Source organism: Haliotis rubra, unplaced genomic scaffold, assembly GCF_003918875.1.
Source record: "Haliotis rubra isolate DU_JTF1 unplaced genomic scaffold, ASM391887v1 Scf178, whole genome shotgun sequence".
Taxonomy (NCBI): Eukaryota; Metazoa; Mollusca; class Gastropoda; order Lepetellida; family Haliotidae; genus Haliotis; species Haliotis rubra.
In genome coordinates, this window is record NW_025765758.1 from 834,088 (window position 1) to 853,169 (window position 19,082).

The following is a 19,082-nucleotide window of genomic DNA, read 5'->3' on the forward strand; positions in this document are numbered from 1 at the left end:
AGCTCACTTTACAACATTCAGAGAACAGTCAGCTCACTTTACAACATTCAGAGAACAGTCAGCTCACTTACAACATTCAGAGAACAGTCAGCTCACTTTACAACATTCAGAGAACAGTCAGCTCACTTTACAACATACAGAGAACAGTCAGCTCACTTTACAACATTCAGAGAACAGTCAGCTCACTTTGCAACATTCAGAGAACAGTCAGCTCACTTTACAACATTCAGAGAACAGTCAGCTCACTTTACAACATTCAGAGAACAAGGACTTGAAGGAGTTAACATATACAACAGTGACAGCTTCTGATGGTCAGTTAGTACAATGTACAACATCTAGAGAACAACCAGTACAATATACAACACAGCGGGAACAATCAATACAATGTACACCTTCAGCACTAAAGTGTGATCCCGAGATGGCGATAGATAGCTATATCCTTTTCCATCTTAAATTGCCTGTAAGGCTGACATGCTTGTAGATGGACTATCAGTTGTTGTCGGGGATGTATGGGGCATGTTTACACTGCCATCAGACCCTCCAGTCACCCCACACATCAACAAAAGTGATTACAATAATAACCAGCAGTGGATCTCAATTATCGTAAGTTAAACAAACAGATACAGGGGTGAGGAGGAACGTTGTGGAGGCTTGGATGCAGTGCTTCAAAACCTCACTGCATGATCGCTGCATGGACTTGCCAACAGTCACTCAACGTCAGCAGTTTCAAGTCATCATGACTTTGTGAAAAACTGTCCCGGGTTTAATTTTTCTGTAAATGCACTTTGAACATCAGCTATTTTTAAATACATTTCTTGAAAAGAATGGAATGACCTTGAAGGAGTTGAAATACTGTTGGCATAATGAGCACATCTGGAGTGGAATTTTGTAAGCAAATTCAAGAGGCATTGGTCACACACAGCTGAAATTTTGAAGGCATTTTAGGTCATATGAAGCTGACATTCAGTAAACATTTTAAGACACATAGACCTGATGTTACAACATGCTCAGAACCACAACAATTTTTTTAGGCCTCATTGATGTTAAGGGGCAGTGGGGGGTATTCTAGTCAGAACCACAACAAATCGTTAAGCCTCATTGATGTTAAGGGGTAGTGGGGGTATTCTAGTGGGTAAATCGTTCGCTCGTCACGTCGAAGACCCAGGTCCGATTCCCCACATGGGTACAATGTGTTAGCCCATTCCTGGTGTCCGCAGCCATGATATTGCAAGAATATTGCTAAAAGCGGTGTACAACCATACTCACTCACTCACTCCTTTTCAAAACAAGACCACCATGATGTATTTGCTATAAAGAACTAGTAATGGCATGGCGTCTGTCCTTATGCTGGACAAATGCTACTGCTCTGTCATTCTGTTCTGTTATCATTGCAACAGGTTCTCAATGGCTATTGATTCTCAGACTTGTAAACTTGAAGGTTGGAAGTTTCTTTGAGTGGCTTTTTTAATCCATAAAAAATAGAAGTTCTCAGAGTTAGAACTTGAAGAAGTTTCCTTGAACTGGCATGGATGAAGTTAGATTTCTTTTATTCAGGTGGGGCGACGTTTCGATACAGATTCTTGTATCATACCTGCTTGACAACGATACAAGAATCTGTAGTGAAATGTCGCACACCTGAATAAAGAAGTTGTTCATCCATAAAATTTGTTCTTATCTAACGGTTGGAAGTGTTAAATTATTCTGAATGCTTAGGTTTGACTCGTTTATTTCTGACATAAGATCCCGAACTAGCTTTAGAGCCTTGTGGATTAAAGTTTAGAAATTAGAAACCTAGTTAACTTCGCTCTTAGATCACCAGACAAGTTTTATATCCTTGTGGATTTTAGTTCAGGAAGCTTTCAATTGAGGACATGATGCATTCACACAAAGGGATCCATTATGGATGGTCGTGTATGCAGCTCACATCAAACCAGGGCTTCAGTGGTACATTGTATTGCATTATCTGTGACAGCTCACGTTCTTGACCCAAGTCTTGCAGAAAATCATCCTCATTTGTTATCACAACGAGAAGTTATGTTTTGCTTCCTAAGATATATCCGGAATAAATCATCTAATGAAAGAAATGGCAAACACATGTGCTACTACACTGACATTGACACAGCCACACCAACACATGTGCTGTCACACAAACATACATACAGACATACTGACATTCATACATACATACAAACATTCATACAGACATACAAACATTCATACAGACATACAAACATACATACAGACATACTGACATTCATACAAACATACAGACATTCATACAAACATACAGACATTCATACAACCACATGGTGTGATGGGGTAGCCTTATGGTTAAAGCGTTTGCTTGTCATGCTGAAAACCCGGGTTTGATTTCCCACATGGGTACAATGTGTGAAGCCCATTTCTGGTGTCCGCTCGCCATGATATTTTTGGAATATTGCTAAAAGCGGCATAAAACCAAACTCACTCACACAGCCACACACCTATTCATACAGCCATAGAAATATTTATTCATTAACACAAACATCACACAAATATTGTTACAGCCATTCAAACATTCATGCAGTCACACAAACTTTCATGTAGCCATTCACATGTTCATCCTTTCATACAACCACACAAACATTCATATAGCCATTCAAATGTTCATCCTTTCATACAACCACACAAACATTCATGCAGCCATTCACATGTTCATCCTTTCATACAACCACACAAACATTCATATAGCCATTCAAATGTTCATCCTTTCATACAACCACACAAACATTCATATAGCCATTCAAATGTTCATCCTTTCATACAACCACTCAAACATTCATATAGCCATTCAAATGTTCATCCTTTCATACAACCACACAAACATTCATGCAGCCATTCAAATGTTCATCCTTTCATACAACCACTCAAACATTCATATAGCCATTCAAATGTTCATCCTTTCATACAACCACTCAAACATTCATGCAGCCATTCAAATGTTCATCCTTTCATACAACCACACAAACATTCATAGTCATGTAAGTGATATGTGGCTACATGGAAAATATGACAACCTCAACATATTAATATGCAATGGTTAATAATACTTCCTGGTTGTGAAATTATTCATTGAAGTGTTATCTAAAAATAATATGACCTGATACTGAGAAATACGAAGTATTAACACACATCTTGATTGGACGATAGCATATATTTGAATGTGATGAACTGCTGTTGAGGATATTGTGATACATGACTCGTCTTCACTGCAGTGTGCAGAGAGACATAAGCCAGTGTATATCATTAGGCCCATCCACATCTGCATCACTCAATCCATGGGCTTCCTCAAGGGCTCTGACGATGTCTCTACCATAGAATAAATCAGTGGTGCTGGGATGATGTAATTTACGTCATGTTGGAAGGCTTTATTTAGTCTGATGACAAGGGCATCACTGCAAGTGTACCAGGAAGGATGAAGATGAGGATGAAGCTGGGATTGCTGGGATTGCTGGCACAGGTGGCGTCACAAGAGACATTCAACCAGAAAACTGGAGATTGTCAGGCAAGCAGCACTAATACTGCTTAGCTCGGAGAAAAACACACCCGTCTACCTCATCTGATTCTCTCCCTGATTGGTGTACGGAACTTTATGTGTGTTATCCCAATACAGGTTTTTATGATCTAAAAGAAGGTCCATGATTGCAGTTACAACTTCTGTTGGGGATGACGGAGAATCTGCTGACTCGTCATACCACACGTGTGTTGAGAGTTACTATTACTGGCAGGAAGAATTACTTGAAACACTGATTGCTTATCCCTGTGTCTCTGGTAAATCTGAGACTAGATGGAGCAACCTCATAGCCAGTCTCAAGTTAGCAGTTACGTCTGCATGCTGTGCCTGCTAATAGACCAAGGCTTATTTGTCAAAACAGAGCAAGTAGGATAACAAATAAAAAAGTATTTCTGACTGACTTACACCATGCTGGTTGGGGTATTTGTGCTTCACTGCCGAACACCTGTTTAGTCAATTACTGTCGGTGGTGAACTGGTACATTCCTATCTTCCCAATACCTATATCATATAGAGGTCCCACCCAGCATGCCAAAAAGTGAACTCGCACTTCTGCCCCACTGTCACAGGTTGAGGGGGATCGTGTCTGAGGGTGTCTCAGCTGCAACCCAACATGGGGGCAACTTTGCTCCAGCTAGGCTCGCTCAGTTGGTTGTGACCCTTTCACATGTCATGATATCCCAATTCATGATATCCCAATTCTGCGTAGATCGATGCTCATGATGTTGATCACTACATTGTCTGGTCCAGACTGATTATTTACAAACCGCCGCCATATAGCTGGAATATTGCTGAGTCGTCATTAAACAACAAACGAAACAAAACAAAAATCTGACCCAAGGTCCTCCCCTTAAATGTGGTTTGTTAGGCGTGTAAGTGGGGTGCCATCCTCGATAATCTCCAGGGTATACGTTCACTCTCCACCCTCGATAATCCCAGGGTATTCACGTTCACGATGACTCTCCACTATACCCTGGATGCATCCAACTGCTTGGCCCAATAATTATGTTACCTCCCTTTGCTGGCTCGGCATTCTCACAGTAGCCAATCAGCTAAGCCGCCCGTTACATCCGTTCTTGCCAGTGTCAACAAAGATAGCGGTCGCAGTCGCTGACAGGTTTTTCACAGTGCCACTTTTGGGGGAAATCACACAGACAAATTGACAGATCTGAAACTTTAAAAAATATATGAAAGAACTCCTACCTCTTTCAGAGTACCTCTGCATCAACTGTGTTTTGCTAAGTTTAAACGGTTAGATAGTTTATGAAGCCGTAAAGTGAGTTTTGATTGGTTAAGCTGAACTTCCCAGCGTAGACACCTGATTGGATAAAAAGCCAGCCCGAGGAGGTAATAAAATCATGGGGCCAAGCCGTGGATGCATCCAGGGTATAGTGGAGAGTGATCGTAACATATACCCTGGAGATTATCGAGGATTTTGGGGTGCATGCTTATGCCTCTCACTCCTAGTCCACGGTGCCACCCCACATGGATGATGCAAGTGATAGAGGGTGCTGGAGAGGTGGTTGGCTGAGGCCCTGGGCTGAGGTGGTGGGGGGCTGAGGTGGTGGACTGCAGTCTGAGTCACTATCACCCTGGAAGTCACTTAAGGTGGGGATCTGAGACCCCATCTCAAACAGAGTTCTGTTATAACAGAATTAGTGTACTTCATGCATAAACATGACCTTTTATCTTCACCAACACGTAAAGTCTCGTGGAGTTACAGAAACATTTGCTTAAAAACTGCACATCATGTTTGAGTGAACTTTGGGAATGGGATTACATTGCCATGAAAATGATGAAACATGTGCTTTATAGTATGTGTTACCATCAGGCACTGTAGACAATGATGAAAGCATGTTTTTTGAAATGGTAACATGTGATACCATCAGGCACTGTAGCAGAACAGCTGCGAAGATGGTACTACAGTTGGGTTTATGCATGTAGTGTCTCCCAGTGGATGAAACCAAAGCCTTGTTTGTGAATTGCAGCTTGTATAATGGCCCGATAGCGAATAATACAATTATGGCAATTGAATTTGTATTGATGTCTGAAAACATTGACTGTGAAAATGGGAAAATTCCTGTTGCAAGAAGAATTAGATTGAAGGAGTAATTGCAAGTATTTTCAGGCTTTGCCTCATTGCAAGTATTTTAGAGATTCAGGCTTTATTTCATTAGAAAGGTAGTAGAGTAGTCTGGCCATTTGGTTTCTCCGTCATTAGGTGTTACTGCTGATATCAGTCTTATGGATTGGTCTTTGATTGCAAATCATCAAGTGACAATGTACCCTGATGTCATTTCACAGCTGTTTAGACATCTCAAAGTTGGTAACTGTTTTGAAATGCTAAAAAATATCCTAAAATAGGATTTAATGAAACTTATTAAGTCAAAACTGTAGGTGGTATGCTGCAAACATTCATGTTAAGACAATGTTTATATTTGTTAGAGGACAATTTTCTTGTCCGAGCCAGAGGAAGGAATATAAATACAAAAGAAACTGTAATCGCCTTGTTTCATTTTTAAACTGTATCTAGCAATGTTTTTTACAAACTTTACCTGTACGAGGGATGGAAAAAGAGTGGAAAATAGATGAATTTGCCATCTTCAGCATCATTATCCATGGAAGCTTCCAGTTTTTCTTGGAAGGCAAAGGGAGCTAATTTTGGCAAAGTCTGTGTAACAATGACGATTTAAGAGTTTTGCTTGCTTGATGTTTCGGCTAAAAACAGAACTGTCAATTTGGAGGAAAAAATATATTACATTTTGAAGAAAATTGGAATGGATAAGTGGGACCATGCTGCAAATATATTGGGATTGGGGGTTTCTGAGCATCAAACTTTATTCTACTTTGGCTAGTCCTTATGAATGTTAACGTGTCTTCAAATAGCAAGGATTTCTTACGCGGCACATTTTGGAGTAATCTCGTCTGTGGCAGATAAAAATCCCACTCTGTCATTTTCTCACGAAAGCATTGCCTGTATATATACACCACTGCAATACCTGTTAGTACCTGGAGCTACCATTTAGTGTGTTTACCTGGACTAGAGGTCAGATACGGTGGGAGGGAGTGTATAGGAGAGGGCTGGTCCTGATCAGAGAAAATTGTGGCGCCAGATTATCTGGGAATCTGGAACCTCATCATGGAGATCTCCTCACTCAGATTCCTTTCCCTCACATTCCATAAAAAACAAACATTCTGCATGGTTTTACACCTCAGTATAGAACCATGGCACATCAGGCAGTGAAGGTCTTTAGAAGCAATGATGCTTGATTTGTCAACACATGCTTGTGCTGATGGGTTTGTTTGGCATGTGGTCTATGTGTAGTGGACAGTAGATCTGGCTGATGAAGTTAATTCCTTTCATCCTGTTGATATATCTGATGATGATGCTGGTAAATCATACTGTTGTCCTTGATGATATAACAATGATGTATGTTGATGTTAGTTACAGGTATTTGGTCTATGTATAGTGGACAGTAGATCTGGCTGATGAAGTTAATTCCTTTCATCCTGTTGATATGTCCGATGATGCTGCTGGTCAATCATACTGTTGTCCTTGATGATATAACAATGATGTATGTTGATGTTAGTTACAGGTATTTGGTCTATGTACAGTGGACAGTAGATCTGGCTGATGAAGTTAATTCCTTTCATCCTTTCATCCTGTTGATATGTCCGATGATACTGCTGGTCAATCATACTGTTGTCCTTGATGATATAACAATGATGTATGTTGATGTTAGTTACAGGTATTTGGTCTATGTACAGTGGACAGTAGATCTGGCTGATGAAGTTAATTCTCTTCATCTTGTTGATATATCTGCTGCTACTGCTGATAGTAAATCATAGTTTTGTCCTTGGCATAACAAATGGTAGTTTTGTATGTTGATATTGTTTACTGTTATCCAGGTCTTAGCAAGTCCACATTCCACAGACTTGACTTAGAGCTGCAAATCTGAAATTGGTCCCTGATGAGTGTTGCCTAAGGAATTGATCACTAGTTTAATTCAGATTTCACTGATTATATAATTAATTGTCACAACATCACTATCAAATACTGGCTTCTCTAGGCTTGCCTAATTATAGGGATATAACAGATTCATTCAGTACAGACTTGGAGCATGGCTACCCTCAGAATCAGGGAGAAATAGTTTATGGTAGCTTTGTGCTTGGAACATGTTACTGATGATAGCCCAATAAAGTTTGAATGAATTGAAATAATCAGAAATATCCTGGTAGATCCAGACATGAAGCCAATTGTTGTGATTGAAGATATTCCATGAGATCCTTGTGAATATACAATGCCGTCCGGTAATTCAGCGCACCTAAGCACATCGATCGCAACACGGCATCTAACGTCTCTTATTTTTAGTGGTTTACGTGACTAAACATGCTGGTATGCATCATATTTACCTAGAAATATAAGTTTTATTGACGACTATAAGATTCTAACGTTGCATTATGCCATACGGTTGACCTTACCAGCGTTCTGACGACATCGCTTGCTGTCCGGTAAATCTGCGCAGCAACTGATGCGCATAACATCCAGCTGGAGATCCGAAGTATGGAAGCGTATTAGGGCCAGATTATTTTCAAAAATCAAATGAGTGTTTCATATTAAATCCAGTTATGAATAATAAAGAAAAAGGTTTAAAAGTCTGAAGAACCAGACTTGTACCAGACTGTGTGTGATAGTAGCCCAGTAGATCTGGTGTTAACCTGGTAGATATAGCTAGTGGTAGCCTTGTACCAGACTGTGTGTGATAGTAGCCAGTAGATCTGGTGTTAACCTGGTAGATATAGCTAGTGGTAGCCTTGTACCAGACTGACATGTGTGATAGTAGCCAGTAGATCTGGTGTTAACCTGGTAGATATAGCTATTGGTAGCCTTGTACCAGACTGACATGTGTGATGCTAGACTAGTGGATCTTGATGCAGTGTTTGCCCTTAACCCTCAAAACCTGCAGGCCCTAAGGACCCAGACCATAAAAAGTTGTGGGTCCTGATCAGAATGTGTAGTCCCTATATTTTAATATGGAAATAATTCTCTTAGTTATTGGTGATAATAAAGCTGTCGGCCATAAGGACAGAATACAAAAGCTGTAGATCGGAGTGGTTTTCAGTTGGCTTCGGGCCTAAGGACCGACATTAATTTCAATCACTATCTGGATGTGTGTGATGGTAGCCAAGGAGGTCTGGTGTTAAGCTAGTGGAAATAACTACTGGTGTCCTTGTATGATGGTGATGTGACTAATACCGTTAGTTGCGTTAAATGGTGATTGTAGTAAGGGAGATTCATGCTGAAGGACTGTGAATACCGAAAAGTACGCTGGGAACGAGTACGGCATTGTCCCGTCTTAGTGCCCTAGAAACACCTAATTGTTTGGCTGCCTGCCATTCTCAGCTTCAGCAAACACGTTATCTCTACAATAACATAACATCAATCAGAAGTTATTCAATTAGGTCTCCTGTATGACATACTGAATCAAATAAAGAAACCCTACCTTCACCTGATATTCTTCCTTGTTGTGAGATATTTCTGGACAGAATGTCTGCCAGGTCTAGGTGTGAGTCAGTTGTGCGCTATGTGACGTGTTTGTTTTAGATCTGTTTTACCTTACGTAGTCTCATAATTCCTCTTTTTTGTAACATTCTTGTGATGATGATGATGATGATGATGATGATGATGATGATGATGATGATGATGATGATCAAACAACATACACCTGAATAAGTAAAATTGCTTGTTGGAAATTGATTAGTGCCTTGAGCACGCAAGAGAGGAGAGGTGTTTGTTTCCATGTTTTAGAAGTGGTGTGTTTGTGTGGAGGGTTCGATGAGACACAACACGGATCCTTTGACGCCTGTAGCCGTAACAGGTGGGGCAGGTCTCCTGCCTTTACAGTTGTAGAAACACATCCCCGGAAAGCCAAATATTATTTCCAGGAAAGGTTGATTTCCTGCATGTTCTTGAAATAGCTGAATCTAATCATGTGTATATCATGTTGGTTGAGGTGATATTGATACACAAACAGGAACCAGATATTGTCATAATAGTTCACCAGTTATTTTCAATTCTACCAAAATATTTCATCAAGCTCCGTCTACCTCCTTTTCAAAGACCTTTCTGCCCTTGTGCATGTGTTCGGGCTCCCAGGTCTTTGTGCTCCATCCTCCTGGTGGAGCACCATCATCTTGGGTACAGTGCAGCACGTTTGAGTAGTTATGAGTGTAACGCCATCACTGAAGTTATATAAACAATATTGAATGACATTTCTAATACAATTCATTGATTAAAAATACAGAGATGTTCTGAATAAATAGATGGCTGATACAAGAATGTCATGCTTGTATAACTTGAGTATGTTAAACACACCAAAAACTTGGTATATCGTCTCTGTGCATGGCTTTGTGTGTGCAGGTGTGTCTGTGAAGGTGTGTGCAGGTGTGTGTGCGTGAAGGACTGTATCTGACTGGAGTATATCTGACATATACATCTGAGTGGAGTATATCCTACATATGTACAACTAGCTATGGTACATCCTATATATTTATACAACACACTAGTGGTGGTGTGTGGTTGTGTGCGTAGAGGTTAGGTGATAAATCAGTTGAAATTAAGCAAAGTTGAGCTTGGAGAGTTCTTGGATGGGTGATTGTGTTTGGCAGCTTGACTCCTGAGAGTTTCTAGGACGTCAGTCTTGCCTCACAACAAAGCACATGTGATACATGAGGTCTCACCTTAGGCAAGTGAGTTTATTCAAAATTGCCTCTGTTCACCCAGCAGAAAATGGGTACCCGGTAGGATAAGTCATGTGACTATTACCCCTCTAGTGCCTCCAGGCAGCTTGGGTTATCCGGGGTAATAATAATAGTGCTTTGAGCAAGATATTCTGATTCATCCTGGAATGGCGCTATAAAAGTGGATTATTATTATCATTATATTGAGTATATCCTAATGATAGACAATTTCTGGGGTATATCCAACCATTATACAACTGACTCTAGTATATCCTATATACAATGGATATGAGTATATCGTACATATATACATCTGACTGGAGTATATCCTCTGTGACTATCTAGTGTGTTGTGTGGTTCCAGGAGGTGCTGCATGTGGCCCAGACGGAGATGCAGTTGGCCGCATCATCTGCGTTCTTGCAGATCCTGCAGCGGGAGCTGGTCCCCATCCACAACTACGCTTCTACATTCCTCCAGACCATTCTGGGCAGCGTGGACAGCAAGGATCCAGGTACACAATCTTCGCCATGACCCCAGATCCCAACTTCCTGTACTTAAAAAATATATATATGATTTTTTTTCTTGCTAACAAGAAATATCATCTGATGCCTTATGATGTCTTTCAGTGGCATTTAGAAGCTGTACATTGATGTCCAAGATATTTTTATGGATTAAATTTCTTTGTAATTTCTCTCACGATGTTTCGAGACCATTCCAGGTCCCTTCATCAGGTCGTGTCTGGTCTCGAAACGTCGTGAGAGAAATTACAAAGAAGTTTAATCCATAAAAATATCTTGGACATCTGATGCCTTGTTCACAATTTCATTTGATTGACCCATGAAGATGCAGGTTAGCATTTTTCTTGCCACCAATGCTTGTCGTAAGAGGCAACCGACAGGATTGGGTGGTGAGGTTGACACATGTCATCGTATCCCAATTGCATAGATCGATGCTCATGATATCAATCACTGGATTGTCTGGTCCAGACTTATTATCAGACTGCCATCATATAGCTGTAATATTGCTGAGTGGGGCGTTAAACAACAAACAAACAAAACATTTGATTGATTGTGTGCCCTTCTCTTTATTTTTAAAACGAGAAAGATAACATGTGTATTGTACTGATGTTGTGAAATGTTTGTTGTGATGTCACAGATGTTGCTGCAGCCTGGCTGGATACTCTGCTGGATGTCATCGACCTGCTGCCCAAGGATGTCATTAAGTCAGATGTGAGTACCTGTATTTCATCCCTGTCCAGCTTCCTCCTCTGACCCGTGACGGTCCGGGTTAGAATTGATCTTCTGCAACCCATGCTTAGAATTGATCTTCATCGCAACCCACACTTGGTCGAAGATGCATAATGATCCCAATTGCACAGATTGATCTCATGGTGTTGATCAGGCTCCAGACTGACTATAGGGACTTGGTTGACACATGTCATCGGTTCCCAATTGCACAGATTGATGCTCATGCTGTTGATCACTGGATTGTCTGGTCCAGACTCGATTATTTACAGACCGCCGCCATATAGCTGGAATATTGCTGGGTGCTGCGTAAAACTAAACTCACTCACTCAGTCTTCCTCCTCTGTGTCTCACTGAAGCATATTCCTGTTGTTTAGAGAGACAGTACCTCACATGTAAGGTTTAACACATACAGCTTCCAGATAAATTATGTTGCCTTTGTAGAGAGTGATTTTTCACATCACAGTGGCAGTGGGGATGGAATTTCCCAAATTGTGTAGAACATGTTCTATTGCGATGTGTATTGCAGTATATTGTTACTTCTACTTCCAATGATTTTACAGCTGAAAGGAGATGTTGACACAAGCGTGTTGTTAAGTTCGTCATTCCACCTGAACAGATTGCAATGTTTCTGTCACTTATCCCTTCTTCACACTCTCTTACAGCCCAAATATTTCAAAATAGATGCTTTAATTCTCTAGTTTGCCACATCCTCAAATTCAGAGTCAGCATTTAAAAGTTTTAAATTAATTTTAACGTATCTCAATGCTATATATAACCATTAACAGAGACCATTAACACCAGTTCACAGCAATTGTTTCCACATGTACTCACAGAAATTTTGTATTGCAATTTACAAAATTATTTTGTCTACTTAAAGTGATGTGTTGTATTTTTACCACCAGAAAACAAGCTTAATGAAAAGTGTAACCATGGTAACCATTACAAAGGCTGACTCTTTTCTTCTGAAGTTTTTTTCTGGTTCTCAAAATTTAGCTTATCTACAGTAATAAACAGGACTGGTAAACCACTGTAATACAGCGCACCCTTACATCACTGTGACAAAATATCAGCCATTTAACAAAGTCAACAGCATCATCATCATTATCATCAAGCAATATTATTATGATAAAGCAGGAAGTTATAAAACAACATAGCACTAGCATCTCCCCTTGTCGTCTCTGTTCAGTAGTCTGTCTCACAGTCCCTGAACCAGATTATTTTCCCTACAGCGTAGCCCTCTCTGCAGTGCTAAAACCCTAAATGAGACCGCCGCCGTGGTGTAGTGGTTAGAGCGTCCGCCCGGAGAGCGGAAGGTCGCGGGTTCGATCCCCAACCGCGTCATACCAAAAGACGTTACAATATGGTACATGTTGGTCCCTGCCTGGCGTTCGGCATTAATGGGTACAACAAGGACTGGTCGGCTTGGAGTCAGTATAATGTGTCTGAGTGGGGTATTCATGCTTCACTGTGGCATGGTATCTCAGTGGGCTAGCACTATAAAACCAGCTTTAGTCTGGGCTAGTACAAGCAGCCGCACAAACACATACACATGCATGCGCATCGTCATATGAGCGAAATATTCTCAAGCACGACGTTAAACCCAATTTCACCTCACCTCACCTAAAACCCAAAATGAAGCAAGTCTACATTTCTCCAGGTTCTGGGACTCCTTTTCAATTTAAATGGGTTTATTTGTTACAATCAAAGTCATATACACAGAGACTAAACATTAGTCTATCTGTTCAGGTGAACAAATTGTACTGTAACATCGTCTTGTTCCCCTTCCCTACACACACACCTTCAGCCTTACCCCATCAGCTAGGGCAGCACGGTGATCAGCAAGCCATGGTGGGATACAGGCCACATGGCTTCATATCGTCTTGAGTAAATGTCAGCTGATTTCATCAAACATCGGGAATCCTCAGGGCACCATTGTCTGATATTGTAGACACTTGTGATATTTTCAGACCTTTACATTGATATTGCTGTAACCGAAACACCACATGATGTTCAATTTCATTAACAATGGTCTATCAGCCATGTGTTGGCAGCAAGATAACGCTGGACTTTAGTTCAGAACAGTACTAGTTTACATTGAAAAGCTATGACACATCTGTAGAGGAAAGGTTGTGTAATTTATTTTCATGTTTCGTGTTTTATTTTGATAAATTTGTGAGAACGGAAACAATCAAGTATTTATTTTACGATGTGTGAGAACACGTTTTCAAGGATGTGATGTGCCTGGTGTTGACAGACTTGTTTGTTGCTTGTACTTTTTCAACAAATCAAAGGCAATAAACATGTCCAATATGGCTGCCACAGCTGGACAAGGTGATTCAGGATAATCGGAAATAATCAACACTTGGTCTATGGCTGTAAACAGCAGTGACACTGTTCTTGTTTGCGATTAATTACCGTTATCAATTTTATACAAATTTTAAAGAGATAGTCAGTCTTGGAAACATGTATCCAGACAAGTGACAAAAATTACAAGAAGTCTAAAAGAAGTCTAAAATACTGGTAGTCAATCAAATTGGCCTGCATGTATCCAGACAAGTGACAAAAATTACAAGAAGTCTAATGAATCAAACTGCAATGTGATATGTATCATGATACACTGGTCACGATACAGTGTGTATCGCAGTGTGCCTGATTAATAACATTAAGGCCATGAACTGAGTTTTGTTTGAATTGTAAAGTTTATTCAATGTCGTCACTAATTTTAAACAACACACAGCAGGTATAGCAAGGTATTGTTTAGGTATTTTGTGATGTTATGTGTTCAGATACAGGTATCCCTGTATCAGATATCATATCAAAGGCAGTGTATTGTAGTGGTGGTCAGATTAATTGAAATAATCGAAGATTGAGTTTGACTAAATGACCAAGCAATCATGTTTTCTCATAATCACAAACAATTGGAAAACTTTTTGCATTAACAATTTTTCACAAGGTTGGTTTTATCAGTTACATTTCATGAGCACTACAAGCTCGCTCCACACCAACATCTACCCTCTAAAAGTCATCCTTTACAAGATGTGAAAGTTCTTAAATTATCTTGATAAATATATGTTTTTTATTTATGTTTTGAGGCTTTCTTCATTTTAATATATCCAATTCATAAATTACCTTGCAGAATTATTTTCATGATTGATCTGGATAGCCAGGGATGCAAATAACTTATAAAATTGCTAGTGTAATTCCGCACAGTGGCACATGTAAAATCACTTGCCCTGAGTTTTTTTCCACTTTCATCTTGAATTTTCTTGTTGATTTTTAAATAAACAACATAATTAACATTGAATATCAACTGGACACCGGTACAGTGTGATATACAAATTTGCTTGCCTGACAGAAAAAAACACTGGACTTGGGCGTCAGGCAATGGGTTATTTTCACCCCTGATAGCACATGCTCTTCAGAGTTGACCATATTTCATCTGATATCCAGTGGACTGATATTTTCTTGTCAATAAGGACATTGATTAATGTTAGACTAATATCTAATCTTTGATACTGTATAATTTTGATAGAAATAACCAAAAGGATTAAATTTTGAAAGGAGCCCAAATACAATGAGATGGGAGATTCAAAAGCTGTGGAAAAATCTAGACTTGCTTCATCTATGGCTATAGATTACAGTATAGGCTGGGGAGAAGGGGATATGATAAGGTACAGGGACTGTGAGACTGTCTCAGGTTCTAATGTTTTTTAAATGACAGAAAGCAAGAAAATATTTGTTCTTGCGGTACATATGTTATGAAGTTTTGTGATTCTTGCTGATCAATGAATGTTTTCTGTTGTCAAATGGTAGACGGTATTATGGTTTCCATATTTGAATACTTTATGAAAAATTGATGTGCTGTTAATACAATTCAGTAACCAGCTGTTAGTTGCGATGATGCAGTTTTACTTGTAGAGCACTCATGCCTGTATGTTTACTTTTCATTTCCATTGCTATTAGGCACGATGTTTTGCCAGAATGCGCAAGTTTATGAATATATGGAATGTATGTATAGATAACATGATACTCGTCATATATATTGACAGGTTATGATCACCAGACTCTCCAGAGTACCGATGTATGTGTCAGTGTCTGACCTTCAGCTTTGTTGTTTTAAGGTTTTGACGATAGCAGTGGCCAAAGGTCAGCTGTCCCAGTCCGTCCAGGCTCGACTCTCCTGCTGCAAGATACTTGGCAAGATCGCAACCAAATTTGAGCCCTTCATGTACGTACAGTGTAACATATGTGGAGAATAATATGGGCAGCAAGTTGATTACATTATGAGAGGTGTTATTGTCATATATGATGGATGTGGTTGCTCAGACAAATTTGATGTACATAAAGCTCACATGGGTGTGTGAGACCTGCACTTTGAACTGAAGGATGACACTTAAATTGGTTACTTTTGTGTACTTTATATAAGATATTGTATTAAGAAGGGCTCTTAATATGTCTGTTTAACATGTTTGCTTTTATCCTCTTTATCCCTGTCCCTCTTCCTTTCCAATTGGGGGCGGTGGGGCTAGCCTAGTGGTTAAAGCGTTGGCTCGTCACGCCTAAGACCCGGGTTCGATTCCCCACATGGGCACAATGTGTTAAGCCCATTTCTGGTGTCCCCCGCCGTGATGTTGCTGGAATATTGCTAAAAGCGGCGTAAAACTAAACTCAGTCAGTCAGTCAGTCCTTTCCAATTGAATGTTCTTGACTTCTTCCAAGCTCAGTCTTCCTGTCCTCTGTCCAAATTGACCTCTTCCAGTCTTCCTTCGAAACTGAACCTCCCTTTCATCTGTCTCAGCTGACCTTATCTTACTCCTGTCCGATCTGAACATCCCTTTCCTCTGTGTAAGGTCAATCTCCCTGTCCTCTGTCCAAGCTTACCATCTCCTGTCCAAGCTGAACCTCTCAGCCATCATTACTCTCTACTTCCAGAATCAAGAAGGAGATCCTGCCAGTGGTCCAGTCTCTGTGCCAGGATGTGGACTACGGAGTGCGGGGATGTATGTGTCAGCAGCTGGACCCAGTGGCCAGGGGCCTCGGGTAGGTTTTGTCAGAAGTGGGCCTCGGGTAGGTTTTGTCAGAAGTGGGCTTGGGTAGGTTTTGTCAGAAGTGGGCTTGGGTAGGTTTTGTCAGAAGTGGGCTCGGGTAGGTTTTGTCAGAAGTGGGCTTGGGTAGGTTTTGTCAGAAGTGGGCTTGGGTAGGTTTTGTCAGGTTTTGTCAGAAGTGGGCTTTTTGTCAGAAGTGGGCTTGGGTAGGTTTTGTCAGAAGTGGGCTTGGGTAGGTTTTGTCAGGTAGGCTTTTTGTCAGAAGTGGGCTTGGGAGGTTTTGTCAGAAGTGGGTCTTTTGGTCAGGTGGGCTCGGGTAGGTTTGTCAGAGGGGCTTTTTTGTCAGAAGTGGGCTTGGGTAGGTTTTGTCAGGTGGGCTTGGGTTTTGTCAAAGAAGTGGGCTTGGGTAGGTTTTTTGTCAGAAGTGGGCTTGGGTAGGTTTTGTCAGAAGTGGGCTTGGGTAGTTTTGTCAGGTTTTGTCAGAAGTGGGCTTGGGTAGGTTTTTGTCAGAAGTGGGCTTGGGTAGGTTTTTGTCAGAAGTGGGCTTAGGTTTTGTCAGGTAGTGGGCTCGGGTTTTTGTCAGAAGTGGGCTTGGGTAGGTTTTGTCAGAAGTGGGCTCGGGTAGGTTTTGTCAGGTTTTGTCAGAAGTGGGCTTGGGTAGGTTTTTTCAGTCAGAAGTGGGCTTGGGTAGGTTTTGTCAGAAGTGGGCTCGGGGTAGGTTTTGTCAGAAGTGGGGGTAGGTTTGTCAGAAGTGGGCTCCGGGTAGGTTTTGGGTAGGTTTAGGTTTTGTCAGAAGTGGCCTTGGGTAGGTTTTGTCAGAAGTGGGCTTGGGTAGGTTTTGTCAGAAGTGGGCTTCGGTAGAGAGTGGGCTCGGTAGTTTGTCAGGTTTTTTGTCAGAAGTGGGCTTGGGTAGGTTTTGTCAGAAGTGGGCTTGGGTAGGTTTTGTCAGAAGTGGGCTCGGGTAGGTTTTGTCAGAAGTGGGCTTGGGTAGGTTTTGTCAGAAGTGGGCTCGGGTAGGTTTTGTCAGAAGTGGGCTTGGGTAGGCATTGTCACTGGGAGTGAGTGAGTTTAGGTTTACACCACACTCAGCAATATTCCAGCTATATGGCAGCGGTCTGTAAATAATCAAGTCTGGACCAGACAATCCAGTGATCAACAGCATGAGCATCTATCTGCACAATTGGGAACCGATGACATGTGTCAACCAAGTCAGCAATCCTGACCACCCGATCCCGTTAGTCTGTCACTGGGGTGTATCTATAGGTAGTGCAACTAGGGTGCTCTTTTTAGATTTTGTCAATAGTAGACTCAGGTAGGTAGTGCCTGAAATCCTGAAGTGTAGCCTGGGCCTATGGCCTCCACTACAAAGAAAATAAAGATTGATGTCGAAAAGGTAGTGCCACTAGGGGCCCTGGTAGGTTTTGTCAGGGATTTTGTAGGAGAGATTTGTCATGGATGTAGAAAGGGTTTTGTCGCTTCTATTTGATGTGTGGGCAGGTAGTGCTGCTATGGGGCTCTAGAAAGTTTTGTCAATAGTCGACTCTGGTAAGTACTGTCACTAGGATGTATGGGTTGGTTCTACTTATTGATGCCAACAGCTGAATTATTCCTGATGGAGTGTTAAGCATCATTTTTTCAACATCACCAGATAAATTAGGTGTCTAGATGCTATTGCACAGTGGTTATTGTATCATTAATATTGACTGCGACTATAAATATGTACCATCTTTACCTGCCCTCCAGTCTTCCGATTCACATTTTTCAGCCTTGAAGCAACCAAAAGTGCAATACTCCCAGAGCTGGTGGAGTTAACGAATGACGAGGAAAGTTATGTTCGTATCACAGGACTGGAGACGGTCGTCAGTATACTCAGCCTCTTAGACGATGGTACGTACACCAACAAGGGGAATGTCCTCCAAGCAGATCTAAAGCTTCTCTCCAAAAGATCTTAACTTTATGATGAATCATTCTTCACCATAAGCTTCAGGACCTATTACAGTTATTGCTGCAGATTGTGTCAATGTGTTCTGAATTTTATATTCCTTATGTTGAACAGATACCTGTATCACCACAATCATTCCACTGGTGACGAAGTTCTGCCAACAGGCAATGCTGGCTGAGGACTCAACACTTCCTGTGGTTGCTAGGCAACTAGGTCGTCTCTGCCATGGGTTGTCAGGTATGCTTGATAAACTGCAGGAGAGACATTATTTTGGTCGAGGAAGGGTGGTGGATCAGCTCTGATCCATACTGTGACTGACTGCCTTGCAGTGGTTGCTAATTGTTTTTCAACATAATCTCCTTTGAGTTCCACATATATCTACCAATGATGCTCGAGTGTCTGGTTTCTGATGGTGTAGAGGGCTTTCTCCAGTTAGTTGGAAAGAGATGATTGTTAAAGTTAACCAGGAATATCTTGTTGTAAAGGATGAGCAAAATAGAGATACTATTGCTGTTCTGAGAATGGCTGATGCTCAGTTGAGAAGCAGGGCCCTTA

The 19,082-nt window shown here is 41.0% G+C and overlaps 1 protein-coding gene across 1 annotated transcript in view; it reads left to right on the forward strand.

Moving 5' to 3' along the window:
• LOC124273210 (serine/threonine-protein phosphatase 4 regulatory subunit 4-like) overlaps positions 1-19,082 on the forward strand; it is a 110,327-nt gene that overhangs the window by 69,450 nt on the left and 21,795 nt on the right. Inside the window, 6 exon segments of the mRNA XM_046708426.1 lie at positions 10,657-10,804; positions 11,449-11,522; positions 15,662-15,768; positions 16,473-16,580; positions 18,351-18,472; positions 18,642-18,764. Coding sequence (XP_046564382.1) covers positions 10,657-10,804; positions 11,449-11,522; positions 15,662-15,768; positions 16,473-16,580; positions 18,351-18,472; positions 18,642-18,764 — 682 coding nt within the window.